The sequence below is a fragment of the Cyclopterus lumpus genome, chromosome 6, assembly GCF_009769545.1.
Source record: "Cyclopterus lumpus isolate fCycLum1 chromosome 6, fCycLum1.pri, whole genome shotgun sequence".
Classification (NCBI taxonomy): Eukaryota; Metazoa; Chordata; class Actinopteri; order Perciformes; family Cyclopteridae; genus Cyclopterus; species Cyclopterus lumpus.
This window is the reverse complement of record NC_046971.1, coordinates 13,899,162-13,923,371: the sequence shown is the minus strand read 5'-3', so window position 1 is coordinate 13,923,371 and position 24,210 is coordinate 13,899,162. Positions and strand designations below refer to the sequence as shown.

The window sequence follows — 24,210 nt, the reverse complement described above, 5'->3', positions numbered from 1 at the left end:
CCCATCAGGCCAGCTTCTCTGTAATCTCGTCCTTACTGATCTGATGCGGGTTGAGTGCCAGTGACCTTATGGAGTGTCTCTGGTGCCTAATGCCAAACATGCTGCTGGCTTGACTCAGATCTTGGCCACATTCACACTTCTGGCTGCTAACATTACCGGTCTGTTTCATGTCTTCCATCCAAGGGATCACCAAGGGAAAGTCACTCATATGCCGTGTGCCAGTGATTCGCCCACCCCTGGATGCGAAAGCTTTCCATATTCTTCAAAATACTTGTATTTGTTGGTGTTCAATGAAATGTTAAAGTGTTATTCATAACAAATAACTATCAGCAAACTAAAATTTACATTATTGTGTACTTTATTCTGTGGGTGACTCTTGATGCAGTTGAAAGACGTGTCCAATTTAGAGTTGACTGGATGTGACTCAAGTTGGTGTGAGTATTACTACACAGCTCCACAGCTAACTGTGTTCTTGTCCTTCCCTGGCCTGTTCCCCAGTGAGAGCCATTGAGTTCACGGGAATTTTGCTGCTGAAGTTTTCTGTGAAATCTTTTATGTTGGCATTTATGTTGCGTTCAGCTCGCCAGGCTGCAGGAAGCTCTTGAGTACTTGACTGCATTCCAAATGGCCTCATACCCTCTCTACACCACTTCATCTTACATGGTCCCATGTTTTTTACGGTGTGTTTGTTAGAATGTTTAGTTCCTACCACTGATGGATTGGAGAAATGCAGTTATTTATCTCTCTTAGGGAATGCGTGTAAAGTAGAGGTAAGCACACATTGCTTACACCTGATAATTTTCATGTAGATCAGATATGAATGGTATCTCTGAAAAGGAAATAAATGGCTCTATCTTTATTTCATATTCGTATCATTCAGGGTGGTACGTTTTCAGTGTCTATGCGGTTTCATAGAGATTAAGTGGCAAGTAGCCGCCAGGTCTTATAACGCTTCTGGCAGAAAACCCAGAGCATCATGACATTTCAATCTCATAATATAAAAACACACTATCTGCTTACCATTTGTGTTTACTCTTTCATCTTAACTGAGATTGCCCCTGATGTTGGCTTAGGTCTGGCTACTGGTGCATATAGCACCCATAGGAAAGCTAGAAACACTACTATCAGGCAGATGAGCAGTCCCAGGATAGAGAGCCATCATCACCAGTCATGCCACAACCAGAGAGATGAAGACCTTTTTACTGTACTGTACACCCTAGTAGGACTGTAAAAGTGTACAAATATGGACTGAAGTATCACCAAGTCTCATATCCTGGACCAGTGTGGGCCTCTGGCTCGTTTTAAAAAGAAAATGTCAGTGTCCCAAAGAAGGATCCAAAAACATCCCAAATACCCAAAGAGCTAATAGGAATGCCCTTGCATATCCACTGAGTGAGATTGTTTGGGCAGACACCAACCACGCTTTCGGTCACTGAAACAAATGAACATCATCCTTTGAGTATCTTAAGCACACATAGCATGTTCTATATTGCGTATCTGTCCTTTTAAGGTCAAATGTGGCTATGCAAAGATGTGATCTTGTACAAATCCGTTTTTAGAAAAAAGATACACATATCCTTGCCAAGCTGCTTTTGCTCCTTTTAAACTACACAGGAGCTGGATATGAAAGGTCTAATCAGCCTAATATATATCATGTTATCATGCCATGTTATGATGCATACTTGGGATGTTTCTGAGAGAGTCACTCATCTTTCATCTCCCTGTCTACTCATCCTTAAAAAAAGTTACTTTTTCAGAAGAAACTCTTTATCTATCTGGCTGTGTGTGTGTGTGTGTGTGTCTGTGTGTGTGTGCGCGTGTGCATGCGTAGTTGTCCTTTAGTCTGCCTTCTTGTTGATGTCTACATTTTTTGTCTCTCTATCCGTCCAGCTGACCTGCAGATGAAAGCAAACTTCTTACACTTCATCTCCTTTTGATGCCTCTACAGTGTCTGTTATCACATAATGCTCTGTTTGTGTGCTTGTGTGTACAGGGTACGTGTGTGTGTGTGTGTGTGTGTGTGTGTGTGTGTGTGTGTTGTGTCAGCATCATAGTGTGCATAGCAAGAGAAAATGGCAATCCCTGGGTATTTTCTGCTTGCTCCAGAAGTTCCTTCATACAACATCAATGTATTCACAATTAATCTCCAGCTCCACGTCCCTGCTTTTCCTGCTCTGTTTCACCTTTGTGTTTGTGTGTGTAGTTGTGTGTGATTGTGTGTGTGTGTGTTTGTGTGTGTGTTTGTGTGTGTGTGTGTGTGTGTGTGTGTGTGAGAGTAAGTGAGTGAGTGAGTGAGAGTTAGAGAGAGAGGTAAGATTTCCAAGACCTTCCAATTGTCTCTGTGCTACTGTGGTGCCATCTTCTGGTCGGGAAGCACAACAGCTTTGACTTAACTATACAACAAGCAGGCAAACTGGCTGAAACTGGACGTTCAAACAGGGCATTTAAATAATTCAACATGAAAACACAACTCGTAGATTTAACAAAAGCATTTAATATAGTGACATACATCATAAAAACATTTAAAATAATTGCTGAAATTGAGTTTAACATTTAGCATATTGGATAAAATTACATGAAATGTATAGTGAATGTACATTATACAGAGAACAGATGACAGTACTGTACAACCTGTAGAATATCGCAGCTTGCAGCATCTTTCAGTGCATACACATACAAACAGAAATGTTTTCTCAATCAACATAATGCAGATGAGTGTGGGGGATAATTCATTCAGCTGTGGCTTAACCACACACACACACACACACACACACACACACACACACACAACCCTTCTGCAGTTTTCTTTGACACTGCTCCAGAAAAACTACACACGCACACACACACACTCGAACACACACCTACACAATTAATTAACACATGAGTTTAAAGGAAATATTTGATGATGTATAGAAATAACTTGTGTGTACACAGTAATGTTTCATGTTCAGCTTTTTTATCAAATCCTTTAAAGTTGGCCAGCTAAAAATGCATTTCATCGCCACAAAATGTGAAGAGCCCATTCATATATACAGTCAATGGCTTTGTGATAACATTAAAATACTGAAAATTGAGTTAATTTTGTTTTTTCGGTACGTCATATTATTTATCTGCCTAACACACCATTAATTCCTCTCATTATAGATCTATAAGACCCAAATTACATTCGGAGTGTCACAAATACACTCATTAAAATGATATGTACAGTAAGGACCACTTTATCTAAGTCCCCTGGATATGGATGAAGCTTGACAAGAGTGCCCTTCACATTGCCCTACCATGTTTTTTAAGTGGCCCATTGATGTACTCTTCAAAAGGAGCGGCTAAACCACTGCACTTTGGTGTTAAAGCATTCAAGTAAAACCAGGAATCAAGAGTATTCACATACACACATGCCACTCTGGTGAATTTGCTACCAAAAGAGAACCATGTCAAATTAATGAAACCAAATGTTTGCCTTGCCTGCTCCCAACTCAAGGGATCTGTTTTCTAAGTGTTTAAATCACAGTGTTTCCTCATGCATCAACATTCAGAGTGCTTTGGTCATGTTTGTATCGTGGGCTATGCAGGTATGGACAGCATGAAAACCAGGTGTCCTGAGTGCACAGCTGGATTTACAGAAGTAGAGGCTCTGGGTTTGATCTAATCTCTATTGAGTCTCTAGATGATCTCTCGGTTGGGGTAATATTTGAAGACCTTGTAGATCCACTGTGTGTAGAAGGGCACATTGATGAAAATGCCAGGCTGGTTGGCCCGAGCGCAGCCTCTGCCATGAACGCTCACTCCCACAATAACCCTTATCTCACCATCCTGACACACGAGAGGACCGCCGTAATCCCTCTGCAAGAGAAATAGATGGAATATTTGTTATCACTGTTTGAATTCATCACAGTGTTAAATGGAAACAAAATGCCTTGTTAAGCTCTTAGAGATGGACAGCAACACTAGTATTTGTGAACATGGACAGTTCTCCTCCGAAGCAAGAAACCACAAAGCCGAGGCTTTGATCGCTGATGAAATGTAGTGAAACATTCTCCAGCTGCCCTATTTACAACAGACTGAATACTAGGCCTATGGATTCAAAGAACATTTGTTTGAGAACATGCTCATTAATTCACACTGAGAACAATTGCTTTATCTAAATGTCTAAATGCCAGCTTTTGTTTACCAAGCAGGACTGGACGCACCATTTGAACTCTAGTGTGAAGTTTTCTGATCCCTGAAACTTTATTTGGCCTCATGTCAAACACCTCACTGGGAAAATAAGTATGAATAAGTAACAGTTTACCTCACACACTCCCTCATTTCTCTTGCCTCCTGCACAGATCTTGGTGTTGGTGATGTGGAGGTTCCCTCGGTGCATTTCTCTGCACCTCACATTACTAACAATCGGCAGGTCGACCGCCTTCAGTAAGTCATCATGGCCAGTGCCTGGAAGAGTTAAAGGTTGCTCTTTACTGCCTCTGTTCTGTTGTAGCATATGCAATACAAATGGCATCGTTGTATTGTTGGACTCCCATGATTTTAGCATGATCTTGTAATAGAAAACAAATAAAAGTAGGTTTCCAAAGATAAATATTAATCTTCCATGGTCCCGTCTGTATATCAAGCCCCCCGACAAGCTCCACTGACCCAGCGTTGAGAAGCACACAGCCTCAGCTAAATGGTAACCAATGATTTGAGAGGGCTGTGTTACAGGATACTTTTGCACCTTCAGAATAATGCAGGACAGTTGCAGGAGAATAAATTCAATATAAAAAAATCATTATATTGCAGACCTAGGGAGTAGATACAACAAGCCAGATCCTCCTCCTCAAATTGAACAACATCAATAACCCTAGCACCGCTTCACTTTATATACTTTATATACAATTGGATACACTTATTATTTCCCTTTTCATTTCCGTTAGTATTTAAATTCTTAAATGTAATATGCCCTGCTATTTTATTTTATTGTATATATCTTAACATGCATGCTGCTGCTACAAGTACATCTAATCTAATCTAATAGCCTGTGTGAATGTAGCATATAAAACAACAGTACCTTTTGTCTCCCCCCATCCATACATTTTACATATTGTTCCTTCTGGGATGGAGCACCCTGCCACGGGGAGCTGAAGTGTATGGACATTGTCTGCAGGGAGGGCAGGCCTGGACGTATTTATGAACACAGGAAGTGCAACGCTCAACATCACACAGAAAGTATATCAATAAATCTTTGTGATTATTTTTCAAGGTACTCACTTGGACAGCCTTATGAGGGCTAAACTGGAGCCCTCAGGACCACATATCACATGAGCTATGTTCACTTCCTGTCTCTTGGACCAGTCAGGAGTGCCTTCTTGAATATCTGAGACTCCCAGCCACACCCGATACTCACTGAGGTCTGGAACACTATAGACAGAGTTAATATTTCACAAAATATTATATATATTACTCTATCAGACTCGTCAGGGAAGACAGGAGCAACTGAAGAGACTGAGTAAGGTACTTATGCTTGAATACGAAAATACATATGAACCACACAAATACATCTTACATTTAATACACAGAGGCTAAAGAAGCAAAATGTTTGACAATTCAAGGTTCAAGCTAAATGAAAAAAATTGCATTAACATTGAAGTTACCATGAGGAGAAGCATTGTCTGTCAGTGAGTACCCACTCCTCTCGTATTAGTGAACCTCCACACCAGTGCTGCGACCTGGAACGAGAACAAAACACAAACAACACATCAAGGAAGGCTGTGAAATACCATACGAACAAATACTGTCATTGGTAAAATAATGGACATCACAAGAACTATTAGTCCAATGAGGAGAATGACATACAATAGTGCAATTAAAAACTAACAATAATGTTAGTCCATAGAACCACATGATAAAATGGCCATTGACAAATGGAAATGTATTTGCAGTCTAGACAGTGAATTCAAAAATTCTGACTTTTTGGTTGTTTTTTTGGTTGTTTGGAGAAGAAGTAAGAGTTTCATAATTTTGTGTATAAAACAGTGAATGTGGGTTTTGGTCAGAATTGCCCTTTACAAGAAGTAATTGGCTTATTCTAATTAGGTGACTTCTACTTCTCTGTGAAGCTACTGTTGAATTATAAATGTTTTACACCAAGGCTGCGACTGCATCTAAAACAATACAAATAAATCCACATGTGCTCAAATAGCTGCATGCATATGTGTCAAAGCAAAGTGGAAAGGCCTCTGAAACAGCATTTGAGCCCTCCACTGAAAACAAACAGGAAAATGGCTCCTAAATACTTCAAGATGGGTTAAATGCAGATGCAGTGTGTGACTATCAAAATAAATGAAGTTTAAGTTTTAAAGTAAAAAACAATTCCAGTGAATTTTCTTTTTAATTGAAAAGTGGTCTTGGCAAGATGGTCTACTGGTCTTCATCAGTGGTAAAGCAAAATGTTAGAATATTTAATACCGTACCCTTTCTGTATGCTGACCATCCAGCTGCCGTCTGATATGCCCACTGGACCTCCGCCCACAATCCTGGTTCTTTTATGGACAAAACACCCCACTGAGGACAGCTCACCTGGAAAAGTAGAGACACACAGAAATATGTTTATATTTCTCATGGCATGCATTTCATTTATGACGTATACATGCATTCACAGGCACAGACATACTGTTTACACAGTCGCAAAATAAGAGGCACTTGAGCTGCCTAATGAGCCACTGTAATAATCATTATATTTAAAACCCAACCAGTCATTGTCATGAGGCCATTAATTAAGGCAATTATTGAACGTTTTCATATATCACATGGGTGTCATTTGAGCTCTATATGTTAAGAGATTGAGTAGTTCATCCTCTGTTCTTGAGTTATAATGTTCAGCAAATTGAGTCCAACACATACACACAAATAGACTCCTATATACACAAATACACACAAACAGATGCCACCATGACAACAAAATTACATACTATAATAGCTGGACATTAAAAGGACTCCACGGGCTTCTGAAAACACCACTACCTGTCTTAGAAGCTGTCAAATACTGATCAGCAGCAGAGCCACTCGCAAACACAGACAGACAGACAGATAGACAGACAGACAGACAGACAGACAGACGGACGGACAGACGGACAGGCGGACAGACAGACGGACAGACAGATAGACGGACAGACAAACAGACAAACAGACAGACAGACGGACAGACACACAGACGGACAGACACACGGACGGACGGACAGAGTGATAGACGGACAGACGGACAGACACACAGACGGACGGACAGAGAGACAGACGGACAGACAAACAGACAGACACACGGACGGACGGACAGACAAACAGACAGACAGACGGACAGACGGACGGACGGACAGAGAGACAAACAGACAGACAGACAGACAGACTCACCCAGTGGAATGGTGTTCTGTGAAGTATCACCTGCAGAAAGTGGAGACGAACAAGGGATCAGGAAGTATTAACTAATGCAAGAAAAGAATCGACCTCACACGGGGGGTGTAAATTTCACGCTGTCCACAAAGCACCCTTGTATATCTCTGTCATGTCACCATCATTTCTTTGGGGATCTGGAAGGATTTAATTATATGTAACAAGCCTTAGAAGACCATAACCACAGCAAGAAATTGGTTTCCATTCCTTTCTGTTCTGTCTGAAACTCAATAAGCATGCTCTCATAGCCAGCTTATGTTTTGTAATCGATCAAAGTAAACAACAAGGTTACATTAATTAGCTGTCAACACTACATTCGTTAGCAGTGTAGTTTACATGTCACCGCACTACATTACCTTTGCAACATTACTGGAACTTTGAAAAGATGTCCAATGGTAGAAAGAAATATTAAAATCTCTTAAACACACACATGCACACACACACACACACACACACACGGTCATGAAGGCTCTAGCTCTTTGTCTATGTGGGAATACTTAGAACAAGCCCATCCCCGTTTTTATGATGAGATGTGAATCCCCTCTGACCAACACTAAGCTGCGATTGTAGACAGATCTACACACTGCAAATAAAGTGTGTGTGTATGTCAACCTTGACAGAGTACACACATACACATCTATAGAACAGATCTATACTAGCTCTTTCTTTGACCAAGAAGAATGAAACATTTGTTTTCCCTGACTGTATGTCATAATGTGTGATTGTGTGTGACTTGCATGTACACACTCCCTTGTTGCACTCACATGGTTTGATATTACAGTAGTCCCAGGGAAGGGCCGAGTTGTTGGTGTAACACCAAAGACCATGCTTGTCTTTATCAGGGTTTCTGCAGTAGCTGCCCTCCAGGCCAGCCGTCAGCATGCCCCTTTCGCCACTGGACAAACACATAAAAAAGATCCAATAACTTATCTTTCATCAACATTCAGTAAGCCCAAAAGGCCATTTTCAAAACAAAAGGGCGTTTTTTCCCCCTTTAAGCAGATAATCCGGCTGTTGCTGAACGTAAAAAGGATTTGCTGGTGATTTATAACCATTAGTAAAAGCTGAACAAGTTTTGCCAGATAGGATCTGAAAAGTCATACCACACAGCTGTATAAACTCTGTCCCTCTAGACAAGATAAGGAGGTAATTTGCAAAGGAATTACTCACTGAGACAGTATGCACCCACCTACACTCACATGTCTAATACATGCTCGTGCAGACATATCCCACACATGAAGAACAACACAAAACATTTAAAACCACAAACATAACTCTTTCCCACACTGAATTCCTCAACCAATAATGTGGATAATTGGAAAATAAACGAGACAAACAGGAGAAGGATGCAGGGTAGCAGATCACAGCAATCCAATGAGTTTTGTGTTTCTAGTAGCTTGCATAACAGCCCTGTGGGACTTCGTAACCCTGACCTTTGACCCCTGGGCCAAGCGGTGGAGCTGATTGGCTTTGAAGTGTTCTAAAGGAGGAGTTTGGGGTCAAAGGTGAGGAGTGAAGTGAATATCCCCCATCCAAGTTATCACTCGGAGTCATTCCTGCTGAGTTAAGTCATCTTTAGGGAAACACTTCTCTAGCCATTAGAAGATGCTGGAGAGGCGAGTCACGGCACCCTCAGGAGCTGTTTTCTCCTCGGAGGAAGAAGAGGCCTTACTTGATACGCGAACAACAACAAGACGTCATAGAGGTCAATAATCGGGCGCCTCCCGCACTAACCACCATCTCAGGTTCACACACATGATTCTCAAAAATATTCTCGTGCACATTGAAGCCGTCATGCACAAGGTTGTATCACAAAGAGCTAAATAATTATTTATACTGTTGATGAGACCCATAAAATGGGAATTTTCTGCTCATTATCAGTGATTTCCTTTGATCCCATTGAGCTTTTAAATCATCTCTATACTGTGTTCGACTCTCTCTCATGGGTTACATGTACTAGAGCTGTGTAACATCTTGATGGCTATTTTAGGCAGAAGCACTTCTCTGATTGATGGTGCAGGTCTGTTATGTACATCATAGGAGGGGTTTGGAAAAGTTATTAGGTTTGAAACAAGCAGGGATCCAGTGGGCTGACCTGTTGCTGTGGTCTCTCCAAGGAGCACAGGGCAGGTTTGATCTCGTCCTTGACTGCTCTCCTTGGTAATTCTCCCCAAAGCCTTCATGGCATTCTGGATTTGGACAAAAAAAATACAAAATAAAATGAGACATGCACTAATACAACATGCATTTGACAAACAGTCAACCTTTCTCATATCTGTGAATGTTCTGCCGCCTCGTCTCCTTGTGGCTCAGAAATCAATCTCAGTGCTCCATCTTGACCTTGCCAGAGGGGCTATGAGGGACAAAACAGCGGATTATCCTGTACAGTCTTTTCAGCACACAATATATATCACTCAATCATATATAAAATACATGTCATTCTAATTTGTACAGCACTTTTCATACAAACATTTCTAGTGCTTTACAAAATGCTAAAAGCTATTATATATATACATGTGTGTGTGTGTTGAATCAACATTTAGGACATCTGTACATTCTTGTCTCAACTCCTCTCTCGTCTCTTCCTCGCCTCCTCAAATCCCATCTCACGCGGGAGGGACTAAGACGCAAAGAGAGAAGACGAATAAAGGCATCGAGGATGTACAAACTAGGAAAGCAGAACGGCCTCAAAAGATATTGCATTCACGAGAATGGACTGGACGGACAAACCTAAAACATAATGCTTCCGGCCACGGCGGTCACAGATCTTAAAAAGATGCACAACAGGAAGTACTCAACAACAATAGTCTGTGTACATTTTTTTCATAAAGTATTATTGTACAGTACTACAAATCATTTAAAGAAATTACTACTTTTAAACTAACATGGTTGTCATTGGATCTATAATGCACTGGGCTGGGAACACAAAGAAGTCATCCACAATGATGCCTTAGAAACACAGTCGCCCTGTATCTCATTTCTTTATGGGAATGTACTCAACCCTCCAGAATAGACCACAACACAACCTCAGAGGGGGTTTATAACCCCAATGCAATGCTACATACTCTCAAAGACATGTCCCTAAGAACCCTAGGGAAATGTGCCCTTGTGTACTCAGTCTTAGATCTACATATTTTACTTCCAAATCTCTTGCTACCCCAGAAAAACTCCCATTCAGCACAAATCCTTCCACTCCATCTTTCACTGTCCAGTGAGACCTGACGATCCTGAGCTGCTGTCAGACTTCGTTTATGTGAGACTAGGTGGTCAGTCCTTCCCACAGTCCTTCAGAGCTAAAGTACTCCGCTGGGACAGAGAATACGTGCTTACAAGCCAATATGTGTGGTTACAGGGTCTCATGTGCAATCGTCCACAAAATATAAAAATATAAAAATATACACAAATTCTCTGCTTGGGATGCAGTAAAAATCAGCTTTCTTCTTGCCATTTTGAGTGTAAAAAAAGAAGCTGTTGAGTCCCTCACCACTGATAGGCTTGTTTTGGGTGCCGCACTGCGGGATGTCGGTGCAGAACATTGTGCGGACTCTTGGGTCCGTTGTGAAGCACCACGGGAATTCTTGGCCATCTGGATTCCGACAGTAGTTTTCTCTCAAGTCTCTGGAAAACACAGAGAAAGTCATCCTGTAATCTGCTTGCATATATAAGTGCATGCAGGCGGGTGAGCGAGTGGATGGCTGTTTTAAGTGAGAGTCTGACTCACTTGCAGGGGTAGGCTTGAGGTATGAATGTGTGGTTATGGGGGTACTGGGAGTCCCAGCGTTGGCAGATGAGCCCATTGGGCATCACGTCTACTGTCCCCCGATATCCCTCTCCTCTGCCCTGGTAACACTCGGTTGTTTCCACCACATTACTTTGAGGAGACGTTTCTGTGAAATAGCAAAATATATATTAAGGGGTGGGTGACTTTGGTCAAGGTAATGAAAAGCATGTTTATATTGACTTGAATGACCATGAATACCTCAATATAGGAAATAGTTTTACAAGTTTTAAAGGGTAATAAAATAGTTGAATAGTAATGACATTATATCTTGGGGTTTTATAGCTGAAACATGAAAGGTGTTTCAACATAACCCCAAAAAAACAAGCTTTATATTCTACATTTGCTGTCACTTTTCTCAAAACACATTCACTCAATGACCTTTTACATTTGTGTAATTCCATGTCAGCACGAATGTTTACATGTTATTGTACCAAAACAGAAAAAGACATTTTACAAAGATATTTTGGCTCGCTAATTCAAGCTGCGATTTGTAAAGACGTGGATAAAAGCCACATTGGTTTTAAATGGTGGATGGAGAGATGTGGGAGACTGAACTGCAGAGAGAGTTGGAGGTGAACTTCAGATGAACTGTGGCACTGCCCTGAAAACCTCGATGAACCAGACGATAGATTATAGAATAATCGCACTCTATATTACACGCTTGGCACAGTACGCATTTTTCATTCGCCTTCTATTATTATTTTTCACACTCATACACATGATTTAGAGCTTCCAATTTCGTTGTAAAAAAAATAAAAAAATCACACAATGGATTTTATCTCCAATTCGTCAACATGACTGTAACAGACGATTTGCTCCAATCAGGAGTGATACCCAAATCAACATCCTCGTGTGTGTCTGCACCCTTCGGCCTTAGAGTGTTTACATGAGAGTTACATGAGATACTTCCCTTTGTCTGGTTAAAAACATGTTATTGTTGTACATGTAAAAACAATTACAGTAAAATAATGAATATAAAAGGGTAGTCAGTGTGACAATACTTTTTACATGATGAATGGCTGAATAGCCTCAATGTCTTGACCACCTGCTTTCCCCAGAACAGCTCACTCTACATATTTAGAGGGCCCACAGTTTAATGAGGCTGATATGGACAGAATTGGAATAACAAGGCAGGGGATCTTATCTGCTCTACTTTTCTTTATAGAAGAACTGCTCATTACGGACAAGTTACACCAGTTCATTAGCCTGAACATTGTGCGTGATTGTATCCAACAATGTGCAAAGCTACTCTAAAACAGACATTTTCTATCCATACAATATGTCTAAAAATAGATATGCACTGGTTGTAACAGTAAACAAAAGAGCATGCCTCAACAAAAGAACACTTTGTCTCTCTCCTCTGTGCCTTGTTTTGATTAAGACTAACTGGGTCGTAAACTTGGTCTGTTCCCAACGAACTCCCATATCAGAGAGGGAGAGAGGGAGAGGGCGAGAGGGAGAGAGCAAGAGAGAATATTTTTGAGGGGGGAAACAGAAGAGGGGAACAGTGAATCACTGGGTCAACATGGAGGATTGCCATCTAGTAAACACGGTGCCAGGACTGCTGATGATTTTAGCAGTCACAGTCACAGACCCCGGAGAAAGAAGCTGAACCCAACAGTACCACTAGTGCTCTCTCTGTTTTATGTTCTTGAGGACACTGAATATCATGATGCACTCCTAAGTATAGACACCCAAAACACAAAGATGTGACACACACACCTCGCTCTTACACATCAATCACACTACTTACGCTAAGTGTATGAGCTGTAATGAAAGCGATCTGCTTGTAGTATGTGTGAGCCTGGTGTTGTGTCTGCATGTGTAAAAGGAGGTTAATGTGGAGCAGTAACTGAGACCAGTGCAGTTTGACCATCACACATAGGAGCTGGCATAAAACAATAAACAGCAGTCCAGTGGCGGAGGGGGAAAATAAACATTCTGGCTATTAGAGAAGACATAACAGAGTTAAACCAAAGACGGGAACCGTGTGTGAGTGTGTGTGTCTATTCCCAAGTTTAAGCCAATGAGAGGCGAGAGGAATGGTAACAGTAAAGGTACAGGAAGTTGTAAATGCTAATGCTGTCGGTCACACTTCATGGGCCTGTGCAGAACATAAACACACCCACGCACAGACATGCATAGACTTCCACTTAACATTGATGACATTCAACCACACACAAACAAACATACATGCATGCTTACCACAAACTTTGATGTTGCAGTACTCCCAGGGTGTGTTTGGGTCCGTGGTAAAGCACCAGGGTTTGTGGCGTCCGTCTGGGTTTCTACAATAGTTATCATCCAGGCCCTTGTCAGGGTACCTAATGCAAAACATGCAGTATAACAACTTTAATGTACAGACAAAAGTGAGATACGAGTGAAAAGCATTGCAACAACTGGGTAATTGCCATGTTTCTTAAAGCCCTAATCCAATTCATACTTGCACTTAATTTAGCATTAATAACTCGGATGGTACAAGAAATCCATCTGTAAATCTCAGGGGAGTGAGGGGAGTGCACCGCCACAGGTGTTCTACAGTAAGTCATCCCGAAGTCCCCCATCCCTCCAAGCCTGCAGCCTCCAGGTGTGCAGTATCAGGGACCCTCTCATTGCATTATTGCTATAAGCAAGCAGTCCGGGACCTCGTTCACACAAACACTGGGATGATTAAGGATGTGTTAACGAGTCGCTACTAATGCAGAACACCTGCTATATGACGAGTTGGAGCCCTCTTTTGACACAAAGGCAGACATGCACATGCACAAGCAGGGATCATGTAAGGAGTTATAACTCAAATATATGGCCTCCCTAAAATAGCTATAAGCGTATCTCATAGCTGGACACAAGTCTGCTGTTTAATCTATTACTGTAAGAGCATGAAGGAATTTGGGCCAATTAAGTGAGAATTAAGAGTTTTCCCAGCATAGTGCTGCTAAAAAGATAAAATTACACCCTGGATTCTGATGGCATTCCTTCAGGGAAAGACACACTGGCTGACTCCAAATCACTCCAGCTAGTGCACCACAACCACAGGAAATGATTGTGTGAACCTACTATTACATAAAGTACTCTCATCAAGCTTTTTGCTATCAAATTATATATATATATATTCATATGTGTGGACTTAAGTGTGATTGAGCATGCACAATTTAATGTCATGCTGAGTGTTGCAGATGAATGTGTGTGTGTGTGTGTGTGTGTGTGTGTGCGTGTGTGTGTGCGCGTGTGCGTGTGTGTGTGTGTGTGTGTGTGTGTGTGTGTGTGTATGTGTTACATTTTGGGGTGGTACAGGTGTTTGTGTGGATCATCCAGGTCCCAGCGCTGGCATTCCTTTCCACTTTCTGTGTGGTCCATGGGTCCTCTATAATCTTCCCCATTACAGTTCATACACTCAACTACACAAACATGCACCCACAGACACACACACCCACAAAGACAGAGCAATAGCTTAGAGAAACACAGAATCACTGAACAAAAAACAGAACCTCCCAAAAAATTGAGAGCACAAATAAATGAATCAATTTTAGTAGTTTATAAAGCATATTAAGCAATAAACTTGGACATTGTGGATTATCCAATTTAATATGTATTAGGTCATGATATTCCGCCCTAAAATGGTAACACAACATTTTTGCAATAAATCCCTTCATAAGTAGGTGATGAATCTCCCTTACGTTCAGACATTATACAGACAATGTATTGACACACTTATTGTGTCTTCCACTTACGACAGCAATGATCACTTTGATGTAGAGGAGGCACCGTGTTTTGCACAGTGACTTAAACACTGTCTAGTGTAAAGAACAGAGGGCTTGCAGATTGGAAGCAGATGTTTATGAGTCCACTACTGCCACTGGCACTGGGTGCAAGTGTGTGTGTATGTGTGCGTGCGTGCGTATGTGCATGCACGTGTGTGTGTGTGTATGTTTCCTATTAGGACCAGCTAATTTCTGGTAAACCCCTTCCAGTCATTTTCTTCTGAATGAGCGCATGCGCTCTATCAAAATAAAAAGCCATTATCTCTGTTGTACTACTTGTGATAACCCATTGGGACACCATATGTGAGTTGGAGAGCAAGCAGGATTCCCATCCTGTCTTATCGAGCCACAGCCTGGTTCCTCATTAAGGTGATCCAGTGTCAGACATGCAGAGGAAACAACTCCTCTGACAGCATTAATCTCCAGTGAGTAGATAACAGAGGTCATTATCATCCCTTTCTTCAGGGAGACATCAATAGCTATAATATTGTGGCTCAAACACCAATGGGAAAGTGTTTTTCGATCATCGAGTTGTTCTTATACGGACCCATAACTCGAACTCAGCAATTACCTTCTCCATGTGCCACAGGGATGGACAAAGTGGCAAACAATGTATCCATAGGAGACGACAGGGGATTAATATCCTCTAACATTCCAGCCCCAGCAGCCTCTTTAGGTTCTAACCTTTTACAAAACCTGAACCTGATGGAATGAGAGAGGACAGCATAAACTGAACCACACTCTTGGAAATGGCTGCAGCTATCTTTCGCAAATAAAGAAAATCTGTGCCCTACATACATATACACAGAAAGATGTAGAATTGAGGACAGTTGGAGCCAGCGTTGCTTAGGCCAAAGCATGTGTTTGCCTAATTTGCTACAGCTCATTTCAGACTATCATGCCCAAATTGGTGCAGCAATTTTCAACGTGGAATGGACATTATTTTAAGATAAATGTCTGTCCAGATACATACAGACATATGTTGTGTGTGTGTGTGTGTGTGAGTGTGTGTGTGTGTGTCTGTATAACCTACCCTGTGAACACTGTGGTATGCCACACTCCTGGTGTCTGAGGTGTGGCCGTGGGTCAGTGGTAAAGCACCATGGGCCAATGGTGGAGTTGTCTGGGTTGCGACAGTAGTTTTCTCTGAGATCCTTTTTCCTGAATCTAGACATGAATCTGTCAAGAGCAAAGCCGTGGTTACATAAACAGTTAGAGTTTTTAAGACTGGTCGCCAAAAAATACAGCTGCCATGCAGAGCAACTTGTTTTTGAAAAACACCCAGGGTCACATAGTCTGTTCTCTTTTTATTAATCTCAAACAGAACGACGAATCATCTGCTCATTTATGAGGGAGCTGCTGCCTAACTGTGATGTCTGAAAACCGTCTATTAACATGTGCAAATTAACAAGTGCAAAAGTAATTGATGGCAAGGCAAAAGGGTCATGATGACATGATGGTATTATTGAGAGAAAACACATTAATATGTAGAAGCAATGTTAGTTTTCCATGAGGCTGGTTCTGAATGTAGTGTAAACACACTGACAAATGACTCATGCCTTCTACATCAGGCTAGCACATGGCTGCAGTCACCAGTTGTGATGATGGACACAGTGTAGTCTTTGAGTCAAGCTGTGTTTTTCCACATAATGATGAAAAGATAAAGTTCTGAACTTTATAAAGTCACTTTCAGTGGAGTGGGTAATGACAGCTATGGAAATGAGATGGCCTTTTCTAGAGACTCCAACATGAGGAGAAACCTTTCATGGATAAAAATGCAATGTGTTCTGTGTGTGTGTCAGAGTCTCTCGTGCCTGTAGGCCAACTGATAAAACATACAAAGGGCCTGGGTTTAATTACCTGATCTAGAGAGACAATAACAGCAGTCTGATAAAGCAGGTTTACTGGAGGTACAAACACACACTGCCCTCTTTGATTCGTCTGCCGCAGCGACATCTCACTACAAAACCTTTCAAAGTCATTTAATACCTACGTGTGGAAGGTAGTGGAGAAGGTAGGAGGTAGCATGTGGTTCAAAGAGAATAAAGGTCTAAGATGAGGTGTACTGTATGTGTCATTTCCAAGGTTCTCTGGTGGTTATTCATATTGGCAAGTGATGAACTTTGTCCTTATTGTACTGGAATTTCACTTCACATAAAATATTGCAGTCTTTTTTTATTTTTAACAAAGATGAGGGGAAAAGATAACATACCGATGATGCACCACACATACAGTAGATTAAACAGCTTAAACATGTTTTATCTTGTTGATAACCAAGTCATTACTAAATATCAGTGCTAAATTAACTTTCATAATCCTATAGAAAGCATTGCCTCACTTGCATCTTATGTCTTTAAACTTCACTTAATTGGCTGGGAGCTACCCTGCTGAAAGTATGCCTGCATATAGAAAAATGAGCTTTATGAATTTGGCTGAGGGATGTACCTTAAGTTTAACCAAAGGCTGCATATTAGATATTATCCTAATCCCAGTAAAATACACACGCACACACACCTAGATAAACAGTAGGGACAGAGCAGGAAATGATCTGTGACTGTGTAAAGTGTTACAATGAGGTCAGTTCTGAGAAATGACTGCTCCCAGGAGCCTAATCAACCCCTAATATGTCATACTCATATACACACACACAGACTAGCCCCTAGCTCCTAGCTAATTGTATCACTAACCATACGAAGCAGCTTTGACACTACTTTGTTGGACATTGTGGTGAAAAGAGTCTTACTTGTGTTCATGGGGAATAGGAGAGGCCCAGACCTGGCACAGGATCCCGCTCACTGTCACCGACCTCTGCCCCCTGTAGCTCTCCCCTGTACCCACAATGCACTGCCTCACATAGTCTGAAAGAGAGAGGAGACAGACAAGATGACAGCAAAAGCAAGAGAGTAAGTGGGATGAGCCAACAACCTGAATGCAGTGTTGTATACACAGAGCCAGTATGGATGATGAAGAAAACAGACAGAAGGAGATGTTCAGCTATAACGCTGAGCTTAACAAGGACGGGGCAATGCCAAAAGCTGAATCTGTTTTCATAATCTTCTGCAAAACATTTGGATCCACTGAAATAGGCTACAAGCCTTGCATGTTCACTGCTGTGGTAAGTCAGAGTCAAGTGGGATGGGGGTTTCCGTCGTTTATGCAAACTTAATGACAGAAAATGAACCATAATGTGCTGCCACACAATAAACAGGACAATGGTTCTTGCCCTTCATTCACTTGCTCTTAAGGGATGGCATCAAAAAAAATAATCACTTTTAAAATAGATATGCATAGAGTTCTCCTGAATAAATCATCAAGGAATACACAGAAGCGATTGTGCTCATTAAAAGTGAGACTATGGTGCAACATTTTTTTTAATGGAAAGATATGGTGACAGAGGGGTTGAAACACAAACACCACTATAGTGTCGACTGGTCGACAAAAAGGGTGCAACAATAGAGGGCACCTTTCTTTTGATACAGCTGGTAGTTGAAGTCCTGTTGACTCAGAGCTCCTGGTGAGTTACTGTCAAACGACAGCCACTGGCATTTCCTGTTGTTATGATCATAGAGGAATGCTCTGGAGAATATGGAGGAAAAGAAAGAAGGGGGGTAAGTAAAGTGTACATGAATATGATTAGCAGCTCAAAGGAATACTAAACAAGGCAGACAAGGATCATCACTGTCTATTGACAGCCATTCATTCACAGTGTGGGAGACTCACTTTACCATGTTACAAAAAAACACCCTGCAGATTTAAGCTTGATGCAAAAAGAGCAAACATACCTGCAGCTGAACGGAAGTCTTCTGTTGCGGCTGCAGACTTTGGCACACTTTGCCATGCTCAGCTTCTTGCTTTTGGTCAGCGGAGAGGAATCGGGAGACACAACAACCAGCCGTACAGCATCAGTCTTCTGGTAGTCCTGGAGTGCATTTCTTTTGCCCTCTGATACACAATTACATAACATGTCCGTGAACATTTAGCAGTATTTACAGCTAGACTTGCCACCACAAGGCCTATCTGATGGCAATAATTATGTTTTAAATTCACTTTTTATCTGTAGTATTTTATTATGTATGGAATATAAGAAACATTGAATTGTGTTTTACTTGTACGGCAAACAAGGTGTATTATTCTACGGTTATTAATAAAAAAGCAAAGCTGGTAATCATTTACATGCACACAAACACACTAGCAACCCCCTCTCTGTGGATAATCTGCTAATGAGCCCAACTACACTGAGAACACTGTGCAACAAACAGCATACAATGTGTGAATTAGTAACTCTTATTAATTAGGAATTTAATAGGATATGTTGTACTGCTCCAATTGAAACTGAGGCTGATGCACGAATGCACACACACACACGCACACGCGCACACACACACACAGTGAAGGGAATTAATAATGCATGTTTCCTCAGTTGTTAGCAGCATGTTTTCTGCATCTCTGCGATATCAGTTCATTTTCCAGTGACGTACAACACGGAAAAACAACTTCATCATGTGGTGCTTCTGGTGGAAAGGTGCCTGAACATGTGTCGACTCTTTGACGCGCGCGCGCACGGCCTTTCATGTAAACAACACACATCACAGCGGGTGTTAATATTTCAATAGGCGTGTCTGGGTGTTCATAGATGTGGTGATCAACCTAAGGCTCGCAGAGGGACCGGAGGCATCATGTGCGTCCGATCCTCAACTTGTGTTCAAACCGCATCGTTGGAAGCACCGGCCAGCGAGTTTATGGATCTCGTTTCGTGTTTCGGTCTCTCTCGCTGCGTCCCGGTGCGGTGTAATGCGCGCTGTCATGGAGCGATGGCACCACAGCATGAGTTGAGATTAAAAAGCCACCGCAAGATCGTTGGTACAGATAAAAAAAGTATCGTGTTCCTATTTCTTCCAGGAACTGACAATTTAAGAAATGTTTAACCACTTAACTGCACTTTCATGTTAGAATGATATCGGACTAATAACTAATAGGAATATCAGTTAACAAAGCACTGCCCCATAGATTCTAAAGAGTAAAGGGGTTGAAGGACTAATAGGCTACGAGAACATTATACATTATTATCCTAATAAAGCCTCTCTTAACTCATGTGTAACAGTCTGTTTCGAGCGGCTCGCGCACCAACTCGTGACACCAGCTCCAGCCCAGTGGAAGACGATATGGAGCAAAATGGTTTTATCCAAACTTACCAGAATAAGAAATGACGAAGAGTCCGACAATGAGCGTGTAAATCCACATCGCCGCGTCACGGAGCCACAGTGTCAGACACAAAAGGGAAAATGCTGCTTGCTGTGCTGTCGGACTGCAACTGTGAGATGTTGCTTCCACCACTGCACAGATGATGCGTCTCCTCTCTAAGTAGTTCCTCGCCTCCCTCCCTCCCTCCCCGCGCGTGTGTATGACTTTATCTCTTTCACCCTTTCTTTCTCTCTTTCCCTTTTCAATTACGTGTTCTTCATTGGCATCGTATGTCACACATAGCCAAAGCTTCAGTAACAGTGACGCATGCCAATTTTCCTTCCTTTCTCTCCATCCTTATTAGTGCATATCTTTGAAATGTATTTTGTATGTTATTAGGCTATTGATTTACCAGTATGAGCTGACTCAACTGCCCGATAACCAAGACCTCCTTTATCAGAACATATACGTAGATGTTGGGTCTGACAGGTACACTTGGTGCACTATAATAATAATAATAATAATTGTATTTATTCAACAGGTTCATCCTGTTCTGTCAGACAGCAGCATCTCACTCAACCATTGTCTTGTAACCCCCCCATAGTGTGCACAATAAAACAGATATTGGCAGGCACTTGTCAGCACTGGGAAATTCAATGGAGATTTAAAAGAGGAGGGGTGGGGTGTTGTTCGTGCTACTTTACTCCTTCCCCTCTTTGTCAGATAAGAAGTGTAGTTACTGGTGGTGGGGGTGGGGTGGGGGGGGGGGGGGTGAGGACAGGACATCCCAATCCATCTCCTAAGTGTCACCTCTATTTCCAGCGATGACAGCATGAGATAGGAGATGTGACACTTCGCTGGCCTCAGCGTTTTCTCTAAACATCTCTGATGTGGCAGTCACAGAGCAGCGCTCATTGTCTGATGGGTTACACGGTAAATATAAATCACATTTAGTTATCCTGCTCCCGATTGAGGGTTACATCATTGTGGGGTTTCCCAGTGTTTCCTTTAAACTGAGGAATAAATGGATTAATATGCAGGGGAAGAAGGACTTCATCTCTATCCCCTCTCTGGTTCAATGAGTAATGCTCCTGCGTCTTTATGCGAGGACCACAGAGTTATTCGCAATAATAAACATCAACATGAGTCAGATACTTTCACTGGAGCAGAGCACTCTTTTCTCTCACTGTCTCTCTACCTTCAGTTATACGCACATGCAATGCAACCACATGCTGTCTCTTGCATGCAATCATGCATTCAGACTCACATACACAAACACGCATGTTCACACATAACAAGCAACAGATTGAGCTAGTTTGATCCCCCATCACCACAATCTCATTACTGACTCTCCGAGCAAAAATCCAGTGGGTGTTTTCACTGCGTCTGAGAGCCACGGCTTCTGCAAGAAGATGGAAATTACAGAGACCTGGTAGCCCACTGCTCGCTCATATGAGCACCGTCACCATCCAAGACTTCTCACATCTGGGGCTGGTTATTGCCAGAAATTTCATATCTTCATGCAGCTAGCAATGGAGGGAGGAAGTTCAGTGGGAGATGGAGATGATATGGAGAATGAAGAAGTTGATTCTGGGATAGCAGATGAAGAGCAATGAGAGTAAAATGGATGGACTGTAGCAGGAAGGCACAATACAGACAGTGTGTCTGAGTGCATATTTGTGGAGTGTGGGAGTATTAATAGACTTCCTGCAGATTTGTTTGGAAGTTTTTGTGTGCATGATGTGAGTCATGCATTGTATACTGTGATATACCCGTACATGTGTGTGTATGTGTTTTCACCTGCAGAGAGTTAGTTGGACCTCGGTGTGACCTCTAATCGTTCTGGCCTCTCTTCCAGATTACAGCAGATTGGGAGTGGGATGGAAAATTAAAAGAAGGGACAAAAGGGATAGACAGTGTGATAGTTTGAGTGAGACAGAGAGAGGGAGAGAGAGAGGAAAAATGAAACGGGACCCAGATTGAGGAAGTGAGGAAGTGCAGAGCAGAGGTGGCTAAGGTATTTCACTCTAATGAGAAACTAAAGACATGTATGGGTTGTGTGAGTGTGCATGTGTGTGTGTGCGTGTGTGTGTGTGTGTGTGTGAGAGAGTGTGGGTGTGTGCGTCTGTCTGTGTGTGTGCATTTGAGTGTGTGTGTGTGTGAGTGTGAGTGTGTGTGTGTGTGTGCGTGTGTGTGTGTGCGAGTGTGTATGTATGTGTGTGTTAGTGTGAGTGTGTATATGTGTGTGTGAGTGTAAGTGTGTGCATGTGTCTGTGTGTGTGCACGTGAGTGTGTGCGTGTGAGTGAGTGTGTGTGTGTGTGTGTGTGTGTGTGTGAGTATGTGTGTGTGTGAGTGTAAGTGTGTGTGAGTGTAAGTGTGTGCGTGTGTCTGTGTGTGTGCACGTGAGTGTGTGTGAGTGTGTATGTGTGTGTGTGTGCGTGTTGGTTTTAGGATGACAGTGGTGGGCCTAGAAGCTATAAACACAGATACTCTGTCAAAAGATCCTTCTTTAAACAAACACACACTTCCTGTTGTCAGTGCATGCGATTGTAGTCACTGCTCGTAATTGAGATCTGCTGACAGTTACGGGTAACACAAATAAACTACGCACAAGCACTATCCGTCCACAACATTTAAAAGATATAGCTCCTCAGATAAAACTTGTGTAAAACCAGACCTTTATTTCCCCATTCAGCTCTGTGGTCTGCCTTCAAGTCACATTTTGTTATTTCAGATCACAACACTGAAAAGAAAATTCTGGAGAGTGTGTCGCAGATAGAAATGCAACACTGTAGTTTAACACAATTTAATCCGTTCATTATATTGCACATTATCTGACTGAGTCACCAACAAATCCCTAAAAATAGCTTTGAAGATGATTAGATGACAGAAGTAAAGCACTCAATATGCCATTGTTGTTTTTCCTTCACTAACAGAGAATAACTGCTTTTTTCATTGTCACTAACATACTGAAAATTACTGTAAACCTTTACAAAGAACGTATATTGCAAAGTCTTACTAATGAATCATAACGTGCTGAATCATTAAAAATTGAATAACGTTTTCATGTCTGCAGATGTGTCTTGGACATTGCATGTATTTCTTTTTTTGGGGGGTGGGGGGGCAAAAGGGATTTTACTTTTAATAAAAGAACCTTTTGTAAGTCAAAATTATAAAAAAATATTGTGAGTCTAGCCAGAAGCTTTTCAAATTCACAAGATAATTCTTATTTTGACCCATATGAGTGTTAAGACACACTAATGATTTAAACTCAAAAGTCCAGTTCAGAGTCCTTATTCAGCCCTTTGTCTTTACCTCCTCCTGTGTTTATGGGTGTTGACGTGAACATTTGAGACAGAACCTTGGAACAATTCATCAACAAAATGCCCTGGTGAGTTTGTATATCCACACAAGCCATAACTGTTTAAATGACACACATCCTTTAGCATGGTACACATGAAGTGTGTCGCGCAAACACATCGACATCCCACACACACTCTATTGTGCTGGCCCTTTGACAGTATGTCAGTCACCCAAAAGTGCACAACCCTGGAACCAACTGGAAAATACACAAACATGGGTCATGTTTACATACACAAGCTATATTGTAAAGGATGGACTATTTTGTACTATTGTCTTGGTTTCAGATACAAATGTATTTTAAAACTTACTAAATACAGTGGATAGTAGTAGGCCTACCGATGCTTTCCTGATTTCATTATGACTTCAAATTTGATCTAAATTTCACTCCATAAAAGCACGTTTAACCACCGAAGGTGTTTAACACAGTAATGTGTTTAAACATTTCCCTTGCACACAAAGAGACTATCCAAAATCTGGAATTTGGCTTAAGTGAAACACTTGAAGCACAAATTCCACGCATGTATGACTACAAAAGAATAACTGCCCAAAGGGGAAGGGGGGGAGCAGATCTTAAAATAGTGCCTAAACCTGTGTTTCCTCATTTCTTACACATCTGCTAACAGTCAGCTTGTCTTGTCTGCTGCTTACTGCTAATTTACTCCCGCATGACTCACATAGAACTGAGGAGACACAGGGGAGGGAGG

The 24,210-nt window shown here is 41.7% G+C and overlaps 1 protein-coding gene across 1 annotated transcript; it reads right to left on the bottom strand.

The window, feature by feature from the left end:
* Nucleotides 1–2,474: 2,474 nt before the first annotated feature.
* On the bottom strand, nucleotides 2,475–20,341 carry LOC117732827 (hepatocyte growth factor). The gene is made up of 18 exons (XM_034536020.1): nucleotides 20,154–20,341; nucleotides 18,744–18,903; nucleotides 18,425–18,537; nucleotides 17,705–17,819; nucleotides 15,995–16,140; nucleotides 14,478–14,598; nucleotides 13,406–13,524; nucleotides 11,141–11,306; nucleotides 10,904–11,037; nucleotides 9,515–9,608; nucleotides 8,184–8,314; nucleotides 7,381–7,410; nucleotides 6,447–6,552; nucleotides 5,628–5,702; nucleotides 5,245–5,394; nucleotides 5,045–5,151; nucleotides 4,289–4,431; nucleotides 2,475–3,840 (listed from the first exon to the last, which is right to left on the bottom strand). The coding sequence occupies exons 1-18, from the start codon at nucleotides 20,200–20,202 to the stop codon at nucleotides 3,661–3,663; spliced, it is 2,139 nt and encodes a 712-aa protein (XP_034391911.1). The 5' UTR covers nucleotides 20,203–20,341; the 3' UTR covers nucleotides 2,475–3,660.
* Nucleotides 20,342–24,210: the final 3,869 nt, after the last annotated feature.

Excerpts from the sequence above, each read along its gene's own strand:
- LOC117732827 (XM_034536020.1), bottom strand. The coding sequence starts at position 20,202 with ATGTGGATTTACACGCTCATTGTCGGACTCTTCGTCATTTCTTATTCT. Across the intron at positions 18,904-20,153 it reads CTTCGTCATTTCTTATTCTG|AGGGCAAAAGAAATGCACTC; the intron begins GTAAGTTTGGAT and ends ATTGTGTATCAG. Across the intron at positions 5,395-5,627 it reads AGACAATGCTTCTCCTCATG|TGTTCCAGACCTCAGTGAGT; the intron begins GTAACTTCAATG and ends CTCTGTCTATAG.